At 36.1% G+C, this 25,169-nt stretch overlaps 1 protein-coding gene across 1 annotated transcript; it reads left to right on the top strand.

The window, feature by feature from the left end:
• Window positions 1-386: 386 nt before the first annotated feature.
• LOC101245432 (uncharacterized) lies at window positions 387-734 on the top strand. The gene has a single exon (XM_004234253.2). It carries the CDS (start codon window positions 387-389, stop codon window positions 732-734), a length of 348 nt encoding a protein of 115 aa, XP_004234301.2.
• The last annotated feature ends 24,435 nt before the right edge of the window (window positions 735-25,169 follow it).

The raw sequence follows: 25,169 nt of genomic DNA on the forward strand, positions 1-25,169 counted from the left end.
GATTTCTAACAATTAAGGGAGAGTGTCAGCGCATTCTTGAAAAGAACATCTTTTCCAGATTTTGCACACCTAGGGACATTATTAGTGATGGTGGATCTTACTTTTGCAATAAATTGTTCAAGGGGACATTGGAGAAATATTGGGTTTTCCATAATGTGACCACTCTTTATCATCCACAGACGAGTGGGCAAGTAGAGGAATCAAATTAAGAAACAAAGCAAATCCTGTTGAAAACGGTGAATGCTAATATAACAGATTGGTCAAAGAGGCTTGATGAAGCTCTTTGGACCTAGCAGACTGCATATAATACTCCCATAGGTATGTATCCATACCAACTTGTGTATGGTAAGGCTTGTAACTTGCCAATCGAATTAGACCACAAAGCCATGTGGGCTATGATGAAACTGAAGCTGGATTGGAATGAAGCCATGGATCGGAGACTTAATGGGTTAAATGAGCTTGATGAGTTTCTCCTAAAAGTGTATGAAAGTTTAGCCATACGCAAAGAGAAGATGAAGAAGTACCATGACCAAAAGATCAAAAAGATAGAATTTGCAATTGGGGACTTGGTACTTCTATTTAACTCGAGGCTACGCTTGTTTGCAAGAAAGCCCAAATCAAAGTGGATGGGACCATTCTTTATCACTAAAGTATTTCCACATGGAGTGGTTGAGTTGGAGAATAAAGAGAGTGTAAAGTTCATGGTCAACGAACAAAGGATCAAGATCACCTAGGGTATGCAAAGTGTGTCCATGTAGTGATTGAGGCATATCTCCTTTATAAAGTCTGAGTAATCAAGGATCTTGCATCGTGCAGCGATGCTAAATCAATCACTTCTTAGGAGGCAACCCAATGAGTATCTTCTAGCCAACGATAGATTTCTATTTTCTTTGTAAAAATAGTTATATTTTTTGTTTCGTTTTGTTTTGTTCATCCTCATGTATTATTTTTATATTATTAGTGTTGGCTAGAGATTGATATAGGGTCCATGTCGCCAAAGAGTCTAGAAATACACAAAAAGAATAGCTTAAGAGATGTTATATTTATAGGGATCAAAACCAAAATTCTACAGAAAATGATCTTGTTTATTGATCTATGGGCCTCATTGATGGGACATCGTTACAGAACGTCGATGGTGTCCGTAGGTCCCAGGTATATCTCAAAATTTTTCTAATTCTAGTTGCAACAACGTTCCAGTGGATGGTCCATCGACGGGGTTTCATCGGTCCTAAGTTCCAGTGACCCGACCCAACCCTGCCAATTATATTAAAACTCAAAACTGTTCATTAACCTCCAAAATCTTTTGAAATTCTTTCCCAACCATTTCTCCTCCCTTGTTTCCTTCCTTTTTTATAAACCATCACATCTTTTCCTAACATAATATCTAGATTACTTAAAATTATCCAGATTCCTGAAACCCTTTTCTTCCCCTAATTCCCTATCATTCCCATTGATTTCTCTGGTCGGTGTTAAAGCCGGGCACATAGGTTCTTGAACGGCTACCCTCCCAATCACTCACTACGATTATCAGGTATTTCAATTCCCTTTGCTTTATTAGTTCTTGTTTATATATTTTTAAAAACAAAAAGTAGAAAGTGGGTCTTTATTTAGGGACAAAATTTGGTTGCTCTTGCTTGTTGAAACAAGTACAAAATGTCCATCCGATTGATAGAAAGTGAATGGGTTGTGGTGTAATCTTGTTAAAATAGGTTTATAATAGTAATGATAGGCACTTTGACTGAGAGTTTTGTAGCATCGATGAATTAAAGCATGAATCTTGTGAATTTGAACTCTTAAGAATGATAAAAATGTCATTTGATTGTTGTTTTGTGCTGGGTAAACTTGTATGCGTATTCAAAGATATTAAAATGGGAAATTGAAAACAAGGCCCGAAAACTGTGTCAGGCAAACAACATAAGACCCCATCAATGGGACATCGTTAGGGCTTGTCGATCAACCCACTTGTAAATTGTTTAAGTATGACACGATAGAAGTTGACCACGGTCCATCAATTGATCGACAGGACATTCTGCACGTCTATCGTTTCACTCAAAGACCATGCTGTGATAGATTTTAAGAATAATTCTAAGTAATAGACTATAGAATTGGACTACGATCCATTGATTAATCAACAGGACATCCTGTACGTCCGTTGTCTCGAACTGAGAGAGTCAAAACTGGCCAATTTTAGAGGACCTTGGAGTAGAGAAAGGCAGGTAAGAGGTGACGTGTTCAACATATATCTATTAACGATGAGGGTCCATATAGTGTGTTGGACCCAAGAGCGCTGACAAAAAAGAATGACCTCACTTTCACAGTCAAGTTCTTCTAGCTATTAGTTTACCATCGCCTATCTTCGACAACACCATATAATATTCTTACTTGGGATAGAGCGGTACTAATAGAAAATCTTTATGGAAGGTTTAAAGATCAACTTCGCAAATCTGTTGATCACGGTGATACATGAGAGGGCTTTCAAGTCCTCCACTACTTACCCATTTGCGTGTCTGATATTCCATCTATGTAGGGACGTGAAAATTCTCATTTGGCAATGTGATACACTCTGCCCTCTGAGTGGCACAGTTAATATGGGTTATATAAGGGATGAGGCCAATGTAGCGGCACCTCTTTAGAGGGACCAAAGTTGAGTTGTACCCACTGAATGAGAACTATGTGGACATGGTAGAGTTAGCCCAAGGGGCTGACCACGCCACTTTAGAGCCTGCTAATGCTACTCAGGATGAGTATGCACATGCTATTAGTACAGCACCTAATTTTTTCCGGTCTACTTCTCCATCTGCAGCACTGGTCCCATTGGAAAGGGTCCAGAAGTTAGAGGTCCAGATGGCCATCCTGTTACATCGCATATAGCCTTGGATGCAAATTCCATCACCGAGGCCGATGATCGGATTGAGAAGAGGGTGGCCCAGTAGATTCAGGCGGTTTACCAACGCCTACATGCATTTGAGTTGTGGGTTCTTGCACGCCCAGCCCCTACCATTGACTTTACTACTTTTCAAAAGGTTGTGGCGAGTTTGCCTGCTGATGTAGACAACATTTTTGAGATGAGGGGGACTAAGCATGAGACTTCACCCTTCGAGCTAGCGGACGACACTGTGCATGCTACACTTTTCAGAGCCCCTAGTGAGATGCAGCCTGATCCATGTGGTCATGAAAAAAGGCATTGTTCGAGCCACAGTACTGAGGGAGAGCATGCATGTGCTAGGAAAATGGAGCATCCAGACGTTGAGGCTGCCGGAGAGCCTATTTAATTGATGAGGATACCCGTCAGATGAGGGCTCGAGAGTTCGCTATTGGGACTTATACTTCCATACCAATGAGCAGTGAAAGGAGAACTACAGATGTACAAATATTGTTGTGGGCACAACTGATGATGGCTCTACTATTGATGTTTTGGGTTCCAAGAAACAGGACCCACGTACTTGTTGATCGTCGGCGCTATGCACCCCAAATTTGCTTCACCTACCACCCTATACTTGTATTTTTTTATGCATTATGTACAATTGCATGCTATTTTGTTAGGGGTGGGGTAAATGGAAAGTGACTATTAGGTTGAAGTTTGAGTAGCCCAACTCACGATCTGCTCTTTGGGGTTTTCTTGCCTTTGTTCTTTTTCCCCAAGAAACTAATTACTTTACTGTTTAATCGGCATGTCATAACTTGTACAAAGTATTACAGGACAAAAAATGAAGCATGATCACTAAGTCTGAATGATATTCCATCCTAATAAATTGCTTGCATGAATAGGTGAGAATAACTTGAATGTGTTGGCTATAATCATGACATAGACATGCACCAACTGCATGACTCTCAAACTATCACCTAAATGGAAAATCTTATAATCAGATAGGGAAATAAATTGTCAAGAGAGTGTGAGGAGTTTGAGTGTTCAAATGTTGGTACTGAGTTAGCACTTTCCAGGTTGGTCCTACAGAGATGGAAGATCTGTGTTAGACAACTAGGAAAGGATCACAGGACCTTGTTCGAATTAGGAAACACTAGCCTAAAATGAAGTGAACCAAATGAAGTTTTTTCCCTTTATGATCCAAATATGTTGAAATTATATTAGACCTTTCTTTTCTTCACCAAATCTTGATACGCGAACACTAAAGAGAGAACCGGGGCAAATTTGCTTCGGTTAGGATTCAATCTTCCTTGGGTGTATTGTGTACTAGTCCCTTCTTTGACATATGCCCCTCGACTTAGGCCAAAAGCCTTATATTGAGGGTGGCTGATACAGATATTGACCTTGTCTTGGCCCTAAGTACCTCGACTCGGTGTAAAATAATAAGTTGAGAGTTCCTATTATGAGTGATGACCCGAAATTGGGTATGAAAAGAGTTGATGTGGATATGAAAAGAGGAAGAGAGCAAAGGATTTGACTCGGTAAAATTATCAATTAAAAAAAATGAAATAAATAAATGAGTAAACGGAAAAAGTAGAGAAAAGAAAGTAGATAAGTGAACATAAATAGAAAATACCAATATCCACAAATCAAATCAACCTCATTTTACTCACTCAAATCAAATCCCGTAAGCAAAATCTAAAAGCTCTCACCTCTCCCTACTTTATCTTTCTATTAAACCTCCATTGAATGAAGAAGAATGCTTGAAGAAGAAGACCTATTTAACTAGGATTTCACTTGAATTTCGTGCATTAATCTTCATTAATGTGTAGATTCTTAACTCTTTGGATTCCTTTCCCTAAGTGGTCCTTTCAAAGTTGATTTATAAGTCACCCAATTCCATGGGGTTTTCCAATTCTAATGGGTTTTATTCTAAATTTCAAATTGATGATAAATTGTGATTGCTTATGACTAATTAAGTGTAGATTGTGGGTTAATTGATATTAATTGATGTATTTTCATGTAGATCATGTCATATTCCCCAATTTCCCCAAATCATGGATCTTGATTGTAAATGAATGGTAATTGAAGTATGAATTGATCATTAGAGTTTTTTTATTTATTCTAATTCATATATGGATTGACTAGGGTAATGTATTGCTGGGATTGGATCAAATTTTTTATGAATTCATGATGAACCTTATTTCCCCTAACCCTATGTTATCAATTAATATTAATCGGATAGTGATGATGCAATTGACATAGTTCTTGTGTTAATTACTACTAATTGATGTTACTACACTTATTGCAGGATGTAATTGGTCGGTCACCATTATATGAATATTGAAGGAGATTGAGTATGTCTATATGATCCTAACCTTTACTTCAATTATGATCGCTTGTGATTGATGATGTAGTTCAATTGAAGCATGACTTGTGATTAGCCTAAGTAGGTGTTGGTATAATGTTTAATAGAAATTTCTTTACTATGTGATTGTGAGATTATGTTTAAGATGATATGATATAAGATTGGTTATGAAGTACCTATGTGTCTTATTATGACATGATATGATGTTATGCTAATCTCACATATGATGGTTGCCATGAAATAATATTCTTATGCAATTCCTAATGATCTAATAACAATGACTATACAAGGGACTAAAACCTATGACCTAAATTAAGCTATGATGATTAATGAAATCTTAAAGACATTTCAAAAGGGGCGACACCTAGAACCGAGTGATCTTGTAGATGAGGAGTGACACCTTCCCAAGGAGGGAAGGTAGGGTTCACCATGGTTCGCTTGGGGTTGATAGACTCATAGTCCAAAAAGGGCATAGAGTGATGTTTGCATAACAGCCCCCAAGCTCCATAAACTATAAACCACGATAGGAATACTAGCTAGTTGATCCACATAGATGTTATGTTCATGTTTGGTACTACTTTGGCCGGTGGACCACCTTCCATCTGTGTAAGGTTTTACAACACCAGATTCAACACTTACATCTTGTGGTCTATGTCAGTTAAGGAAAGTGTTCCCGAATGTAAAATGAAGTAATTAATTAAACACTAAGTAGGATAACTTAAAATGTTTGACTTAGCCTAGGTAGTGGCGTGAGACTCTACCTATGACTTGCACTAGTTTGCCTTGAGGGAAACCTTAAAAGGTTGTTCTTATGTTCTTATGCTCTTATAAATTGACTACTATGTTTATGTTTACTTTACATCTTATTGATTCTATATGATGTTAGTTGCACTTATGAACACATTGTTGGTATATATTTCTAAAGTATTGACGTTATGTTATGAGAAGTTAGGCATTGCTTATAGTCTTGTGTTTGGTTTACTTGATTAAGTAGAGGGTTATGGGGCTTTACTTGGTCATTTTACTTGTAGGGTAAATGATGGGCTATGGGTAAGGGTCTTCGTTATATTATGATGTTATGATTTCTTATATATGTTGACTTGACTATACTTGATGATGTTGGTCTTGTGTTGTATATGGCCTTGAATTAATCGTTATGTGTTTTGATTTATATGGGTTCTTGTATGTGCATGGGGCTTTATAATGTAAATTAGCATGTTTGAACAAGTGTACTCTTTACCATGATTTCTATTGTTTTATGTGTGTATACTCATACTTACTACAAGTGTGTTCTAACCCCTGTTTTAAGTTACTACAAAATGTAGGGTCCGGCAGTTGAGCTTATAGAAGGAATTTGAAGATTACTTGGATATTCCCAAGTGTTCGGTAGGTCCTTACCATGTGAGGAAGATGCCACTATCAAGCTATTGATGTTGTTCTATTTATAAGAGTTATGTTCCTTCGTTTTCATTTGAAGACGATTGTTATATAAGTCTATATGAAGATCTTTGTTATAATGAAGTATGGGTTAAGCCCAAATTGTTGTATTCGCGATAGATGGTTCTAATATAAGACAGATTATAAACTTTCTATCAGTATATGTTCTTATATTATGTATGTGAAATAAAAGCAGAAAACTATGTAGTGCTTCCTATTGTGAGGGGTATACGCGAGAGGTCTATGTACACCTCAATGTAGTAGTAAATAAAAAGTATTAAATTTTTGTATTTTTAACATATGAATGTACTGATATAAGCTAAGAGGGTAATCTTAGTCCTCGATGAGGATGAAGATGAAGGTTACGTCTTGGTGGTGTTCCGTGGATGTGACAAATAATGGGGATTCAAGTAGCTTCACTATTTCCTTGAGGTACAATTTGGCATAGTCTTCCACCGAATAAGTGACTTTGATGGGACACAAGTGTGCCGACTTGGACAATATATCAACAATGACCCATATCGAGTCATGTTGCAATCGAGTACGAGATAACCCAACTATGAAGTCCATGTCAATATCCTTCCACTTCCATGTGGGAATATTGATATTTTGAGTTAATCCACCCAGCCTTTGGTGCTCGACTTTTACTTGTTTGCAATTTGGACACTTGGTAACAAAATCTGTTGTCCCTTTTCATAATGTGACACCCATAAGTTTGTCATAAGTCATGGTACACCTTTGTGGCTCCTAGGTGAATGGAATATCGGGAGCCATGAGCCTCTATCATGATCGATTCCCTTAATCCATCCACATCCGATATACACAATATTCCTTGGTTCCTAAGCACCCCATCTTCTCCTATAGATAAGGACTCATTCAATTTACTAAGGAGTGTTTCCTTCAACTGCATCAATAGAGGATCAAGGTGTTGTTTGTATTTCCCCCTTACCACTAAAGATTACTCGGAGTTGTGGCGAACCATGAAACTATCCTTTGGAGAGTCTTTTAGTTGGACACCCAAACTTGCCAACCTATGAACCTCTTTTACTAATATTTCTTATCATCAACCACGTGAGTCACACTACCCATGGACACTCTACTCAAAGCATCCTCTACCATATTAGCTTTTCCAGGATGGTAAAGGACACTGATGTCATATTTCTTTAAAAGTTCTGATCATCTTCTTTGACATAGGTTCAAATCTTTTGGGTAAACACATTTTTTGAACTCTTCTGATTGGTTAATACACCATCATGTACCCTATAAAGATAATGTCTTCAAATTTTCAATGCAAAAACTATGGCCGCAAATTCAAGGTCATGAGTTAGATAATTCTTCATATGAGACTTGAGTTGCCTAGAGGCATACAATATTTCTTTTCCATGTTGCATAAGCACAGGCCCTAGACCCACTTGGGAGGCATCATAATAAGCCATAAAACCATCGATACCGTCTGGTAGAGTCAATACCGGAGCGGAGGTGAGTCTATCTTTAAATCATTGGAAACTCTCTTTGCATGGTTCCAACATTTTAAACTTGGATTTATTTTTTGTCAAAGTTGTTAATGGAGATGCGATGGACGAAAATCCCTCAACAAACCTCCTATATAACCCGCCAACCCTATAAAATTTCGGATGTCGGTAGGATTCAAAGGTCATGGACAATTCTTGACTACGTCAAACTTCCTCGGATCAACCTCTATCCCTTCACTAGAGACAATGTGTCCAAGAAACACAACCGAACTCAACAAAAATTCACATTTACTAAATTTAGAAAAAAGTTGGTTATCCTTGAGAATTTGCAGAACTATCTTCAAATGACTCATATGATCATTATCACTCCTCTAGTATATAAAAATATCATCAATGAATAAAATCACAAAAAAATCAAGATATTTTCTAATAACTCGATTCATAAGGTCCATGAAAACCGCCGGGACATTAGTTAGACCAAATGACATCACTAGGAATTCAAAGTGATCATATCTTGTTCGGAATTCCGTTTTTGGAATATCAACCTCCCTCACTCTAAGTTTATGATAACCCAAACTCAAGTAAATCTTCAAAAAGTAACTCGGTCCTTGGAGTTGATCAAACAAGTCAATACTAGGGAGATGGTACTTATTGATTATAGTACTATGTTCTATTGACGATAATCGATACACATTCGCAAAGACACATTTTTTTTCTTCACAATAAATATTGGGGCACCCTATGGAGATATGTTTGGTTGAATAAAACCCTTATATAGCAAATCTTTGAGTTGGGCCTTTAGTTCATTCAACTCGGCCGGGACCATCCGATAAGTAGGGACTAAAATAGGTTGTGTATCCGACAACAAATCTATGCAAATTCAATCTCCCTTTCGGGAGGAATTTGGGAAGACCACTAGGAAAGACCTGCAGAAATTCCCTCACTACGGGTACCGACTCTATTGGAGGAACCTCGAATTAAAGATCCCTAACTCTTACGATGTGATAGAAACAACCCTTTGTAATCAATTTGCAAGCTTTTAGACACGAAACAATCTTCCTCCTAGGACTTGAGTTTCCTCCCTTCCACTGGAAAAGGGGTTCATTTGGAAATTGAAATTTGACTACCCTTGTCCTACAATCAATAGAGGCAAAAAAAAAGCATGCAAATAATTCATTCCCAATATGAAATCAAAATCTAGCATATCAAGTTCCACAAAGTAAACCAATGTAGCTTTATTGGTAAAGGAAATAGGACAACCTTCACAAAATTTTTCAGTGACCAAAGAATCACCCACCAGGGTAGAAACCAAAAAAGGTTCATCTAATATATCGGGTAGTATTTCTAATTTCATGGCTACAAGAGGTGTCACAAATAAAAATATATCTACCCGATCCAACAAAGCATATACATCAAAGGAAAATAATTGTAACATATCAATAACCACGTCTGGTGAGCTCTCTTGATCACCTCGGGATTGGACGACATAAAAGTGATTCTTCTTAGGAGCATCGTGATTTGGGGCACTAGATTGTGCTTGAGAATTTTCCATTCCTCGAGCCTTCATCATTGTGCAATATCTCTTCATGTGAAAACTTTTCCACGACCATAGCAATTACCCCTGCCAACTAGGCCCTTACAATTATATTTTTTACCATGTTTTGAACAAAGAGGCTTCTCAACATAAGAATATCCACCTTTTTCCTCTTGGGGCTTAGGAGTAGACACCTTACTCGTGTTGACCCTTAGAAAATCAGGATGTCCTTGGTTGAAAAACATCCATTTGAACCTTTGTCTGTCATGCACCTCACATTTAGTCATTGAAGAAATCCCATCTTCGGTTCTTACCTTCTTCAACTCCTTACCAATTTGCTTAAACTTTTGCTCCTAATTTTGTTCGTCATGAACCATGAGACGAGATATGTCCATGCTAGGAATCAAATTAGCCGAACTACACTCATTAACCACAAGATCAGATATTCCCATGACAAATTTATTCATCTTAGCCTAGAATCCACAACCTTAGTAGTAGCATGTTTTGATTGTTGAGTGAAATTGAGGCTATACACCTTCACGCGCATATCCCCTTCACAAAGGTTGATGAATTCTTGCATTTTTCTCTCCCTCATTCCAAGGGAAACAACCTATCAAGGAAAGTCGTCTTGAAGATCCCCAAGTAATCCGGCCTTCTATAACCGACCTCTCATCCTTCCATTGCTCATACCATACTAGCCGCATCTTTGAGTTGGTAGGCGGCTAGTTCCGCCTTTTCTTGAGATGAAACACCCATAGCATCAAGAACTTTGAAAACTTCATCAATTAAACCTTGTCGGTCCTCCTCCACCTTAGATCCATAGAAAGTAGGGGGATTCATCCTTGTGAAATTCCTAATCCTTGAAGCGGTGGTGTGAACATTGGGGTTCACTTTCACCCTTGCATACCTAGCATCTTGAGTAGCCAATACTTGAGTCAAGATATGAATAGGCGACCTTATCTCAATATAAGACATAGCCCTTCTTCAATAGGAACTTGAGGGTTTTGAGGAGCTTGAGGGGGAATCACCTCATTCAAATTCTCCTATCAATCCTAAGATTACTCAACCTCATGCTTTGATACCAAATTTTTTTACGACCCAAAATAACCCCTAGCGTAACCGGCGTCGTCGTCCTCTACAAGGACTAAGATAAGCCCTTACCGTTTCCCATAGCACATCATATGTAAACAAAATATGGAAAAACTAAAATTGTTCAATATAACGAATTATACTTAGACTTCTGGCATATAGAAAATGGGGTTTACATAGACCCCACTCTTATGAAGCTCACGTAGACTTCTCGTTATCATTTAACAACAACATAGTCTAATAGTTTGTCTCACATTTAACCATCTAAAGAATGAATCACAATAGTTTGGGCATAACCCTTAGTCTATTACAATATGCCTATATAGGCTACAATGAAGTCTAAACATGAGAATGAAAAAATTGTCTCAAAACATAGACAAAACTAATAAGGCTTGATGAGTGGTTCTGTCGTCGGAACTCATGATGACTCACCAATTGGCTTAGGAAAGATTCAAGTCTTATTCTTCATTAACCAAGAATCTTCTTAATGGCCCGAACCTCAAATATTTGGGGGAAAAGGGAGAAATATGGGTTAGTACAAGACACACGTACTATTTATGGTCCCAATGCATAAAAAACATTAATGCATGATAAAAACGAACCATGTAGTCATGCATAATGTCCAACAATTCAGTATACACATATGAGGAACCTCATAATCATACCAATATATAATTAACTCAAGCAACACTTGTGCAATGCCAAAAATTAAGCCCCATAACCCTATCCAAGGATAAGTATCACATTAAGAAACCCACTTCATAATTAAAACATATTCTCATATATAACATGCTTCATACATTAATACTACTCATAAATAATAAACATACTCATAATCATAATCATAAAGAACACTATTAAAACCATCCCTTAAGATCCCACATGTGCAATGAGTAAGAGAAGTCTCATACCCTCCCTTACCCTATGTAGTAGCCTTTAAGACAACCCTAATAAGAGTTCACATACTTAAACTTATTCATTTACTTTTACATTAGGGAGATAAGTGCAATAACCGACATGAGACCATGTGAGCTACATGGAATCCGATATTCTATTCTCACATCGAAAAGAGAGGGTTAACACTTGCCTAAGGTGTAACTATTCGTATGTAGATATCTTGGTGGATCCACTAAGCTAGGGTCCTATCTGGTCACATAGTTAAGGGTCAACGTCCTTAAATTAAAGTCTTATAGAAAGCACTTTAACAAATGACGTAAGATGATGCCCAAAATAAGTAAACTAACCAGGCAATGAATCTTTTTTGTTGGAGTTTTTAGGAGATTGTTTCTAGAAACCTTGACTTACTAACATAGAGGTTTCAATTTCAGAAGACAACACATAACTAGGGAATCCGGACTTACTAACGTGAGGAAACCCATGTGGGAGGCCGGACTTACTAAATGTGATGCCTCCATATCACTTACACGCCCTTTTGGTTCTAAGAATTTATTCCCTTTAGTAATCGTCATACTTATCACACAAGATCACATTAGTATCTTCTAGACCCCTATGTGAACATCTTACCATACTAGCTCATATGTCATCATAAGTGAGGACAATACTTTAACTTTAGACAATACTTCACAAGTGAATAAACCTTTCACTTAACATTTTATTATAATCATGAGAAACTACTTTCAATCATATAATATTCATACCATAACATACATGCATAATTCATGTCTAATTCAATGTCTTAGGATTAAGGAAGAGGAATACCTAGCATTAACATCACAACACACAATTGACATAGAAGAATTTCTATCTAACCAACTCATACTTCGTAATTGAAGTCAGGAAGAACCAATCAACATTCCTCATAGGCCTTTCAAGAACCTTCATACTTCCATTTCGAAGAATACATAATCAATTACATAAACAACATAAACTCATGAAGTAATTACATCATTAACAACAATATAGTCAATCTACTAGTTCATCATCTTCACAATTCACCCTATTAAATCAACTTTTCATGAAATTGGGGGAACGACATGGGTATAGGTAAATCTCACAGTAAATCATCAATTAACCATCAATATATATTTAAATAATATTAATGCATCACAATTGATTTTTAATTTCGTTTTTCAAATAAGACTTATATGTAGAAGAAAAACCTAGATTTGGGGGATTTAGAAATCATCTTTTGGAGGGACCTCCCGGTGAAATGAATCCTAATAGTGAAAGAAATCATACCTTAGATATGATAAAGCCAATAAATTGGGTTGGAAACTTGAAGGCTTTATATTCTTCTTAAGGATCCATTGGTCTTTTATGGAGGTATGGAGGAAGAGAGAATTTGGGAAGAAGAGAAAATTTTGGAGAGTCTTTTTGTGAAGTCAAAATGTTTAAAATACAACTTTTACGAATATGAAAAGTGGTTGCGCGTTGCGGGATTAATTTTGAAATCCGGGTTAAGTCAGTGGACCACGTGTAGACCCCCGCGAGGCCAAGTTGTGATGGTTGCGCGTTGCGCAGCAATAACAAAAATTGTGAAGTTTGCTCACCTATGTTCGAGTCCTCCCCAAGGACCCTTCCGGAGGTTTTTGGAGTGCCATGACTATATGTTTTCATCCTCTGTACTACATTTTACCTATTTAAAATCTTTTCACAAGAACATATGACCCTCCTAAACCTTCACCAAATACGGACATCGTCTAGTTCAATTTAGCTAGTTTCTGAACGTCAAGACCTTTCTTTTATGCGATGGCCTCAATACTTCTCAAAGAGGTTACTTACACATATTTAGGTCTAAAATTATCATTTCTCAACATATATTACTCTAGTATAGGTCATGGAATTTCCGCGTTGTGTCATCGTGTCCCGATTATTCTTGAGTGTGAGATTGACGTACGTTGAAACTTAGTATTTTCCTAATATTTTATACGAAAGATGTTATGAGATATTCTTCGTGTTAAAACTTTTAATTCCACACTACTTTAAATACATGAATGCAATAAATGATGTCAAAGAGCTTGTACAAGACCTCTGGAGGTCAAGTGCGCCATGTTGCAATTCGAGAACATCATTTATTCTAGGGTGTACTCTCGGGTTGTGACAATGAAAGTACTCAAAATTTCCAAATATTAGTTGTGTTCATACAACTAATAATTGTATACATACTACAGCAATACTTGTGTTGATATTTGAATACAAGTGGAATATACATATTTGACTATGATTGATACAACATTATAAATTGTGTGCCTCTATTGTGATGTGACGGGTGGCTTATGAGTCAACTATCCAGGGATTGGTGGAAATAGTAAACCTAATTTTATAATTGATTTTGTCGTCAAAGTTATTGTGATACCTAAAGCGGCAAACATTGACGGTGTGGACAACAGTATTACTTATTCTAATGAAACAGATATTTTATGTTCCTCTATCGAAAATCTACTATGTCCCCTTACCCTTGGTGTTAGAAGAGGTGAAAAAACCTTCAAGAAATACCCATGAGTTATTCCTTAGCTCTTAAGGTCAAGAATTGCAGAATAAAACATCTTTGATGTTTATTTCCGATTTAAGTTGCGTCTGTCCTGCCATAATGGTCTTCAACCCGCTGCAGCGGCCCCACCCTGGCTAAAAATATTGCCTTTGAGGCTCTCAAGGAAACAGTGATCAAATTAAAGAGTTTCAAACCTTCATTTCACAACACACATTTTTTCCATGACATTTAGAAAAAATTCATTCACGCAAAGATTAGTTTTTAGAGTTCTATTCGTCTAAATTCGATTTCCTAAAGTCATAAGACTTTCTTAACGTCTTAGCTATATCCTATTGTGGTCAGATTCATAACTACATCTCCCATTTGTTTTCCATCTTTCCGTAAACCTTACTGATTAAGATTTCGTCCAAATGTGGGCTACGCTGAAAAATTTGAAGATACTACCAAAAAAAATATTTGTCCAATTTTTTTTCCCGTTGGCTTTTCTATAATAACTAGAATTGTTCGTTACAAGTTTCCCATATCTAAGGCCCAAACAAGCACTCGAAATAGCCAATCATACCTTAATTTCACATTGGTAAGTTATAATACTTAATTTTTTGGCTGAAAAACAACACCAATTCCACCTATAAATTATTCTATTCGTCTCATATTGCCCTCTCCCGTATTAATTCAAAAAAGGTAAAGATGGTCAAAACTATTTAGAGAAACATAAAAAATTACTATATTTTAAAGGTTTAGTTAATTGAATAGATATAATCATATTAATTGCCGTAAATAACTATAATTGTGGTGACTATCCGGTTGCATTCATTTTAAAAGGTTTCTTTTATTGTACAGATGTATAGAATTATAATTATAAGGCACCACTTAAAGTATTTTGTTTTAAAATGGTAAGCCCTTAAAGTACATCGCTTGAACCTGTAAACATACCCATTATTGAACTACCATGAAGATTTCTCATTATAATAAGTTACATATGTATAAGATACGTATCCTTAAAATTATCAAATTACACCTTAGCTTTTCCTTCAAATTATTAGATGTGTTGTGATTTGTTATATATGTATGTCTAGGATTCAATAGAATAATTTAATGCATAGTATCTGATTTTGTACATCAAATTTATTGAAGAGCATGTCTCGGCTGATCTGCACAAGGAAGAAAAAACAGAACTATAAAGAGAATCGATCAAAATATTCATAATAATTATGTGAAACAAAGCAACAACATGGTCATGAAAGAATTTGTATGGAGTATATTTTGAAACAGTATTTGGTGAAGAAAAAGGAAGAGGTAACTGACTGAGATTTTAATGGGACAATACGTAGATAAGTAAATGGCTATGAGTTACAAGGTACTCCTCTAATTATTAAGAGTTTAAGTGATTGATCATTCAAAGGGAAGTAGCTCAGTCAAAAAATTTGCTTTTTTAGAAGGAAAAGGAAAATGCATAGCAAGGCTTGTTTCCTCGTTAATCAGGTCAAAAGAAAATGGAAAACACATGAAGGGGAGTAGACAGACAATTGTAGATAATTCAGTACGGATATATAAAATCAAAAGTCTCAAATTTATGTCTGAAATGCTGCTATGATACACTTGGGCAAGCTTAAAATATACAACATGAAGTCATGGAGAAAACCCCAAATAAATCAAAAATTACAAAACGGCAAGCGAGATAATTTTCTTTTAAACATAAATGCATCTTGATTTTTTGCTCGCATTTTATTTTTTTGTCTGTCTAATAGGAGGAACACTATTTCCATGGAGCAACAAACGAATGAACAAAATCAGTTCCTCCAAGGATAAAAATAACTACTTCAAATTGATGGATAAATTTACGGAAATGAAAAGCATTTAATAAAAAATGAAGATAGCTTCTAGAATATGTGTCTCAGATGAACTTATCCAACTAACAAGTCGATTCAAATTAAGCAGGCAGGGGCTAATGCTTCATTATCATAGAAAGAATACAATAAATTTGGAAAGTTGAAGTACTGTTAGTATATTTAGAATGAATAGCATAACATGAGTCATTAAAATATTTATGTTTTTGTCCATATATTCCCAAAGTATGGCTTATCTTGATACTATCAAGTTTTCTAAGCAACCGATTGTTAATGTTTCTATTAGAATCTATGCGTCCACTATCAGTCAATGGAACAGGTCCCTTGACACACAAGCAAGAATCTAACATAAAGTGAATGCATTTTAACAATAAAGGAATTTTACGTGGAAACCTCCTTGCTTAAAGGAGTAAAATCACAACCTGTCTCACAGGATTTACACAACTGTTTCACTAATCTTTGCAAACAAAAGTAAAACGAGTTACACAAATGTAAGAAAAAGTTTTTAATCTCACAATCAAGCAATAACACTATTGCTTGATAAGCCTAAGTAGAAATTATTCTACCCACTAATCTATCACTCTAGACAACTTAGAATTTCAACATCCACCACACTGATTCCTTTATAGATTTAGGAGAAGTTTACAATGTAAGACCAAAAGAATATATTCTCAAACAACAACACAAGATGCGCCTGAGTTTTTGAATGTTATAGAATAATTCTTCACTTTGATTTTCTATAGCCTTTGCAAGATTTCTTGAGAGTGCTTTTACAAGTTGCAAAAACTAAGGAATAATGTTAAGAAAAGTGACATTGTATAGACAAGTCCCTTTCCTTAAACTCATGCCATTGGTTGGAAAGGTCTGACTTTTCTGACGCGGTTGGGAAATGTGCACCCACTTTCTTTACCTTCTCCAGCTGGCAGTCAACGAGCTATTCATGTTGAGAACCTGGTACCTTCACAAGGTCCCTTAGTTTGTTACATCATCAAAATGACAAATAACATTTTCCCCCTTTTTGATGATGACAAACAATACTCCAGACACCACTCAAGCTTCATAACAAGTTCCCCCTGAATTACTTGTCCTCCCTCCTGACATAATATATATTGCACAAATATATTCCCCCTCACTATATTCCCCCTAAAAAACATGTCCACCTACAACTTATCAGTTAAAATTCCCCCTTTTGGCATCATAAAAAAAAGATACAGTAAACCAATAGTATCAAAAATAATATTAGAGAAGATCAAAGGCTTATAGCAATAAAACACAAAGGAAAACATTCAACAAGAGATAGTAGGTAGAACACCAGGGGAATAATATAAATAGAATTTCAAGATAAACATTTAATACATTAACAACAAACTGAAAATACAAGGACGAAAGATAATCCACACAAGGAAGACACAGAAAAAGATTGGAACAGACTAAGAAGGGGGAGGCTGATGAGAAAGGGGACTGAATAATGAGAGTGAGTCTATCATTTGCAGCATCATTATCCTTATTTATTTTTCTTGCAAAGCAATAACCTTGTCCCTAAGCTCTGCATTTTCCCTCTCCAGGGCTTGAACAACAGCAGTACCAGCTCCCTCTGTCTGTGCATTGAACAACTCAACTTTGAGTATAACAATTTCAGCATCCTTTCTACTCAGTCACATAGTTAATTCTCCAACTTCATGCTTGAGTTGGTGTTGGTCTTCTATGAGTTAAGCCATTTTGCTCTTGGGATTTCCTTTCCCATCAATGCACTTACATTCAACCAGAATATTCTGAAAAAACTTGTTTCACTGTACCAACCTTGCCAACACTGAGTGGTATGTTAAAGCATTTGAATACTTCAGTGAGAAAGAATCCATATACCATTCCATGTATTTCTTTTCGCTCAATGACAGTCTTGTACATATGTTCAAGCATGATTCCTGAAAGATTCAGAGGTTGAAATTTGCACAACAACTCCATCACATACCAATAAGCAGAAGTAGCTGAGGTCCTCTTTTCAGTTCTAGGAAGTAGAGTTTTGTTGACAAACTCAAAAACAAACTGATACTCGCTTTTCATCACTTTCATAAACACCCCTGCACACTTTGTTGTGGGAAGCTTCGAGACCAATGCCACAAACTCAGCTGAACATGTTTTCCCAATCACTGACCTGGTACCATCTCGAGGTACCCTAAGAATTTTCCCCAACAGAAATTCATCTAGATGCACTGCAATATCATTCACTCTGGTATGGACACTTCCATCTTCTTGAAATTGAATGTTGTAGTAGAATTTACGCACTTCCTCTTCATGAAGAATGGGAGATTTTTTGTTGAAGAGATGCATCCATGATTGAATCTCCACCATGTCATGAAGTGAGTCCATTCCAAGAAGGTTGATTATTCCCATGTCAAAAACCCTCCAAGCCAGTACATACTGCTTTCTCAAATTTTCAACAGTTTCTTGCTTGTTGACCTCCTCCTCAATTTTTCTTGTGTATCGGGTTCCTATGACCTTTTCCTTTTCCCTTTAGAACTCTCCTTTGTGGATTTGGTTTTCTCAACCTTTTTGGTATTTGTTGATTTTCCCTTTCCTTATTTCTTCTTCATGTGCCCCTTTTCTATCTCTTCAGCAGACACTTCTATGATACCAGACTCAGGCATTATAAAATTTGACATTTGAATGTTCTCCTGATTTCTGCTGTAGACCTTGCACTGGCTTTCAAAGCATCAGCCATTAACTTTTTAGAATCATATCTAGTAGTAGGTCTCCTTCTAGGCACTTCATCCACCACTTTTTCTTTTCCCTTTTTTGATACACTGGCATCTATCCTTTCAACCTTCCATTGAATAGATTCACCATCATTGGCTGAATCAGAGGAGTTAGAAGATGGATATCTCCCGAAGTCTGGATTTTTATCAAAAATAGGTTGAGTCTCTCTGATCTCTTCACCTTGAAAAGGTTCATTTTGTTCGACCCTGACTTTCTCTCTCATCATAGAAAGACTCTCAATCACCAGCTCTTCACTTGCATCAAGAATGTTTGACTCAGAGGATTTATTCCTTGGAAAATCTCCTTCAAACAAAGAATCTGAAAGCATTTAATGAAGAGGACCAGGTCCAGTAGGAACACTGGAGCTGTTCAGATCTATGGAGTGAAACGGATTTTCGGGAAAATCTTGGGAAGAACATGATGGAATATTAGATCTAGACCATACTACTGAAGGAGAATAGAAAGCAATATGTTTAATATCTCTAAGGGCTGTAAGAATTTTCTTACAGGCGAATGAATATCAGACATTTTGTTAAGAAGAAGAAAAGAATAACAGTTTTGAAGAAAAAAATAGAGATAAAAACAGATTTAGTCTTTTCTATTCTCCCCTTTTGTTTTATAGTGACGGAATATTGCCAGAGGATTAAGAATTAAAAAGGAAAGAAGAAGAGTTTTAAAAGAACAGAAACGATGTCATGTCCCTTGATTTAATGCGTTGCTTGAAAATTAAGCGATGGGAATAACGGTCAGAATAACCGATGACTGACACGTGGCATTATCAACAGTCACTTTATCTCATTTTAAAATTAATGTACAAATGCTAACCTCGACTGGGACTAGGTCCCATAACACAATTTTATCATCATTCCTCAACTGTTCTAGCCATGTCTTTGCTTTGCTACTTCCTCCTTAATGTATACCTACAATAGGTACCAAAAATGATCTAACTCATATAATCTATTATTGACACAAAGAATACCTGCACTGCAAGTTTGGTCATCAAGGGAATTCAACTATTGAATATATGGAAATCAGTGCAAAGTCATCATGCCCAACTTCAACCTATTACTCTCAAATTGATCTTTGCTAAGAGCCTTATTGAAGATATCTGCAATTTGTTCCTCCGTTGGACAATATGTAAGTATACTATTTCCCTTTTCAACATTGTCTCTCAAAAAATGATGTCTGACATCAATGTGCTTGGTTCTCTTGTGTTGAAATAGATTCTTTCCCATACTAACAGCACTAGTATTGTAACACTTAAGGGGAATATCCTTGATGATTACACCAAAATCCTCTAAAGGTTGCTTGATCCATAGCAATTGCGAACAACATGCAGTAGCTGCTACATATTCAGCTTCAGCTGTTCAAAGAGCTATATAATTCTGTTTCTTAGTTCCCCATGAAAAAAGTGAAGATACAAGGAAATGGGCCATTCCAGAAGTGCTCTTTCTGTCAACTTGATAACCAACAAAATTACATCTGCAAAACCAACAAGATCGAAAGTGTCACCTGCAGGATCAGTAAAGGACCAGGTCTCCAGTCTTCTTCAAATATCTTAGAATCCATTTTGCATCCTTCAAATGTGAATCACGAGGATATGCTTGGAATCTTGCACACATTCCAACAATATATACATGTTTTTACTTCTAAAGGCAGTAAGAATGACTTTCTTTGTATTAAGATTAACTACAGTGCACTTCTCAGAAGTAAACTTCACTCCATTCCCTTATCACAAATTTAAGATACACTCAAAAGACTTAACTTCAATCCAATGACATGATACACATTATCAATTGATTCTCCAAGTGATTTTCCCACTTTACCAACTCCCAAAATATACCACTTCTTTCCATCACCAAAAGAGACACCCCCTCTCTGAAGTGTCTTGAGTTAGAGGAAATTTTTGATATCACCAGTCATATGTTTTGAGCATCTACTTTATACCAACATTAACTGCTGCTCCTCTCACTCACCTACAACAAGAATCACTTGTTAGGCTTGGGAACCCATTTCAATTTGAGTTCCAAGAAAGCACACAAGGGAGTGATCAGATTGTCTCTAGTCCAATAGGGTAGTTTTGGATTCTGTTTGACAAATGATTTTGGAGCAGAATCAGATCCTTTCTTAGAAAACCTTTTAGTTGAGAATTGTTTTGTGTGACCAGGTCTCTCTTTCGATACTCTTTACTTCTCTGTATACTTAGAGAGTTTTTCATGTGACATTCTCCAGGCAGTACACTCTTCTTTTAAATGCCCATTTTTACCGAAATGAAGGCAAATCAAATTGTCAGACACAAAAACATATTTGCTATGAGAATGAAAAGGAGGAGTAATATTCAAACTTCCTATACCCTTCTTATTGAAATTAATCTGATTTGTTACATTAGACAGCAGCTTAGGAGATTTTTTCCACTTAAGAGATTTTTCAAGATCATCTTTAAGTTTGATAATATCTCTTTCTAAGTTGTTGCTCTTCTCCAAAGACAACCCAAAATTAGTCTCAAAGGTTTTCAGTTTTTCTTCAAGTTCAACTTGTAAGCCATTAGACTTCCCCTTTTGCTCTTCATCTTCTTCATTTATCAGATGCAATTGTTTTTTAAGTTTTGTCTTGTCAGATTCCAGAGAACCCATTTTATTTTCCATTTTCACCATTTTCTCATCCATTTGATCTTTATTTTCATTTAAACTTTCAAGCTCAGCATTCATAATATCTCTTTCAGAACTTAACTCAATCACTAAATCAATCATAACATTTGCTAATGTTCTCAATTCTCTAAGAAATAAGTATTCACATCATGTTTCATATCAAAAAAAGTTACCTTGTCCTCCTCTTCTTCATTTTCTGAATGAGCCATGGAAGCAAACAACTCATTGAATATGGTTTCCTCTTCATGAACCACCACCATTGACACATCATTTGGTTCATCGGGATCTTCTAAGTCACTTGAAGAGTCTCCCCATGCAGCAAGAGACTTTTTGACCACATAATCAGCAACAACTTTTTGATCATTTTTATTAAGTACCAGGTCCCTTCTCTTCTCTTTATCACTTTTTGATTTTTGATATTCTTGGTTTTCAGCTTTAAGTAATGGACAATATCTTATAAAGTGCCCAGCTTTTCAACACTTATAACATGTATCATTTTGCGTGGCAGTTCAAGGAACATATGCTCCCTTTTTAAATTATTTGTGTTTTTTCTCACAATCTTCTAAAATCTATTGATGAGATAAGTCATATCATCATTGGCACTAGAGTCCTCTTTAGATTTGTATTTCAGCATCAAAGACTTATCTTTCTTGACTTCCTTCTTTGACTGATCATGACTTCGATTCATCTCATGAGTCTTTAGATTTCCAATGAGAGCATACATTGTTAACACTTTCAGGTCTTTTGCTTCAGTAAAAGCATCAACCTTAATTTCCCAAGACTTGGGAAGGATTCGAAGCACTTTACTAACTTGCTTTCTCATACTGATAGGTTCTCCAAGACTTCCCTACTCATTTTTGATGGATGACAATTTAGTGAAAATTTCATGAATAGTTTCACCTTCTCTCATTTTGAAATTTTCATTCAGAGAAGTGAGCATATCAATCTTTAACTCTTTTACTTATTCAGTTCCATCATAAGCTATTTTTAAGCAATCCCTGATCTCTTTTGCAGAGTCACAGGCTGAGACATGATTGAACTCATCTTGTCCTATCCCACAGACAAGAAGTGTCTTTTCTTTGTAACCTTTTTCGATCTTCTTCGTATCAACTTTATCATATTTTTGTCTAGGGTTAGGAACAAGCCTAGTTTTTTCTCCATCATTCTTTTCAATCATAGGAATAAATGGTCCATCTTAGACAATATCCCAAAGCTCACTGTCTTCGGCAATAAGAAAATCATGCATTATGACTTTCCACCAACTGTAAAAGTGTCCATTGAAACGAGGAGGTCTAGTTGAAGACTGACCCTCATCTAGATTAGGTGGAGCAGCCATTCTAGAACAATGATCTCTTTCATAGTGTTGACCAAATAGAAAGTGCCTGCTCTGATACCACTTGTAAGAATATATGCGTCCACTATCAGTCAATGGACCAGGTTCCTTGACACACAAACAAGAATAAAACAGAACGTAAATGCAGTTTGACAACACACGAATTTTATGTGGAAACCTCCTTGCCTAAGGGAGTAAAACCACGACCTGTCTCAAAGGATTTACACAACTGTTTCACTTATCTTCGCAAGCAAAAGTAAAACCAGTAACACAAATGTGAGAAAAACTTTTTAATCTCACAATCAAGCAATAACACTATTGCATGATAAGCCTAACTAAAAGTTATTCTACCCGCTAAGCTATCACTCTAGACAACTTAGAATTTCAACACCCACAACACTGATTCCTTTATAGATTTAGGCGCATTTTACAATGTAAGACAAAAAGAAATATATTCTCAAACTACTACACAATATGCGCCTGAGTTTTCGAATGTTATACAATAATTCTTCACTTTGATTTTGTATAGCCTTTGCAAGAGTTCTTGAGAGTGCTTTTTCAAGTTGCAAAAACTGAAGAACAATGTTAAGAAAAGTGATATTGTATAGACAAGTCCCTTTCCTTAAACTCATGCCATTGGTTGGAAATGTCTTACTTTTCTGATGCGGTTGGGAAATGTGCACCCACTTTCTGTACCCTCTCCAGCTGGCAGTCAACGAGCTATTCATGTTGATAACCTGGTACATTCACAAGGTCCCTGTGTTTGTTACATCATCAAAACTACAAATGACGGTTTCTCTTTCAAAAATCTACCAAGTCCACTGCCACCTCGGTAAGGATTCCAATTTTAACCAAAAGTATAAGAGAGGCCGATTCTATAATTTTGCAAGTTAAACAAAAGTTATTTATTTGGAAAAGAGATTTTATGTGTATGGAAGATTTGCTAAAAGTAACCTATGTTAAAGGATCCGAGATGGGTATGCCTACACTTCGAAGAGTTGGAGCAACATATATTTTAGATTATTTTCAAGGGACTATATATAAAGAAACCTTTGAACTGGAGGTTTGAAGAAAGACATTCAAGATCATAATAGAAATAATATTGCAGTAAATTTTGTAATTATTTCTAGTCAAACAAAAAAGGAAAAACCTCTAGTACCTAAATTTATGGATTAAAGTAAAGTATATCAAAAATCAAACCTTTACAGATTTAAAATAAGAAATTGGAATGTTTATTAATCCTATATAGCCTAATTACAAAGCTTTTATTTATATGTTCAAGAATTTATCAATCTCATCGAATCCATAAAAGATATAGTATGTGGGTCTAACTCAATTGAAAGATTGTTCAGTTACATACTATCACTTAACCCAACAAAAAGAAGAAAGATTACAAACCCAAATATGATTGACAAATTATTTAATTCATTCTCAACAAGAAAAATCTAAATTGTCATCAAATCTTCTCAAACACAAAAGGGAGCTACTTTAACTACACATACATGAACAAAAAAATGAAGAAACAGATAGTAAGGATAAAATTATTAAATATGAAACATACCCAACATCGTGTCGGACACAAAGGAACTACGACAAAATTTCAAAGAAAATAAGGAAATCAAAATAATAAAAAAAAAACCTAGAAGACAATATAATTTTGGAAAGAAATTTCTAAAAAAAAACACTGAAAGTATTCTCACCTGAGATCATAAACATCACTAAATTGCAAAGCTAAGAACAAGAGATAAGAAGGTGAGAACAAACAGTCAGAGCTGGAGGTGTTGGAGGTCGACATACTTTGCACATGACGTCAAGATTGATGGATGATTCAGTCAGAGCTGGAGGTGTTGGCGGTAGACATACTTTGGAGATGGCGTCAAGATTGATGGATGCTTACCTGAGTTACAACGGCTGTGTAAACTCCATCATAGTGCAAATTTGAGAACAAAGCAAACCGTTTGAAGGTGTATGTCTTTAGCGGTGGGCGGTGGTTTTAGGGTTGATGGAGGATACATAAGAAGTGAAGGGTAAGGTGAAGCATAGAATGACAAAAATAACCCTTTAAATTCACAATATTTTCAAGTAAGAACTGGTGTTGATGGAGATGAGTGTGCGTATTCACTTTTCTTATATAGTATAACATAATATACTTTTGTAGGAAATTGAGGACTGCTATATGTAAACATACTAGATAGGGACAGCCCGTGTGAGCACGGACCCAATATGAACTAATGACAACATTTCGATAGAAGTGTGCATAGAGAACTTCTGTAGGTTATGTTATGAGCATCTGTTCCCACAATCATTATATGATATCTTGTCTTCCAAGATATAACATGCTACTTCACAACAAATCAAAGAAAATTTATC

Source organism: Solanum lycopersicum, chromosome 3 (assembly GCF_036512215.1).
Source record: "Solanum lycopersicum chromosome 3, SLM_r2.1".
In the NCBI taxonomy this organism is placed as follows: Eukaryota; Viridiplantae; Streptophyta; class Magnoliopsida; order Solanales; family Solanaceae; genus Solanum; species Solanum lycopersicum.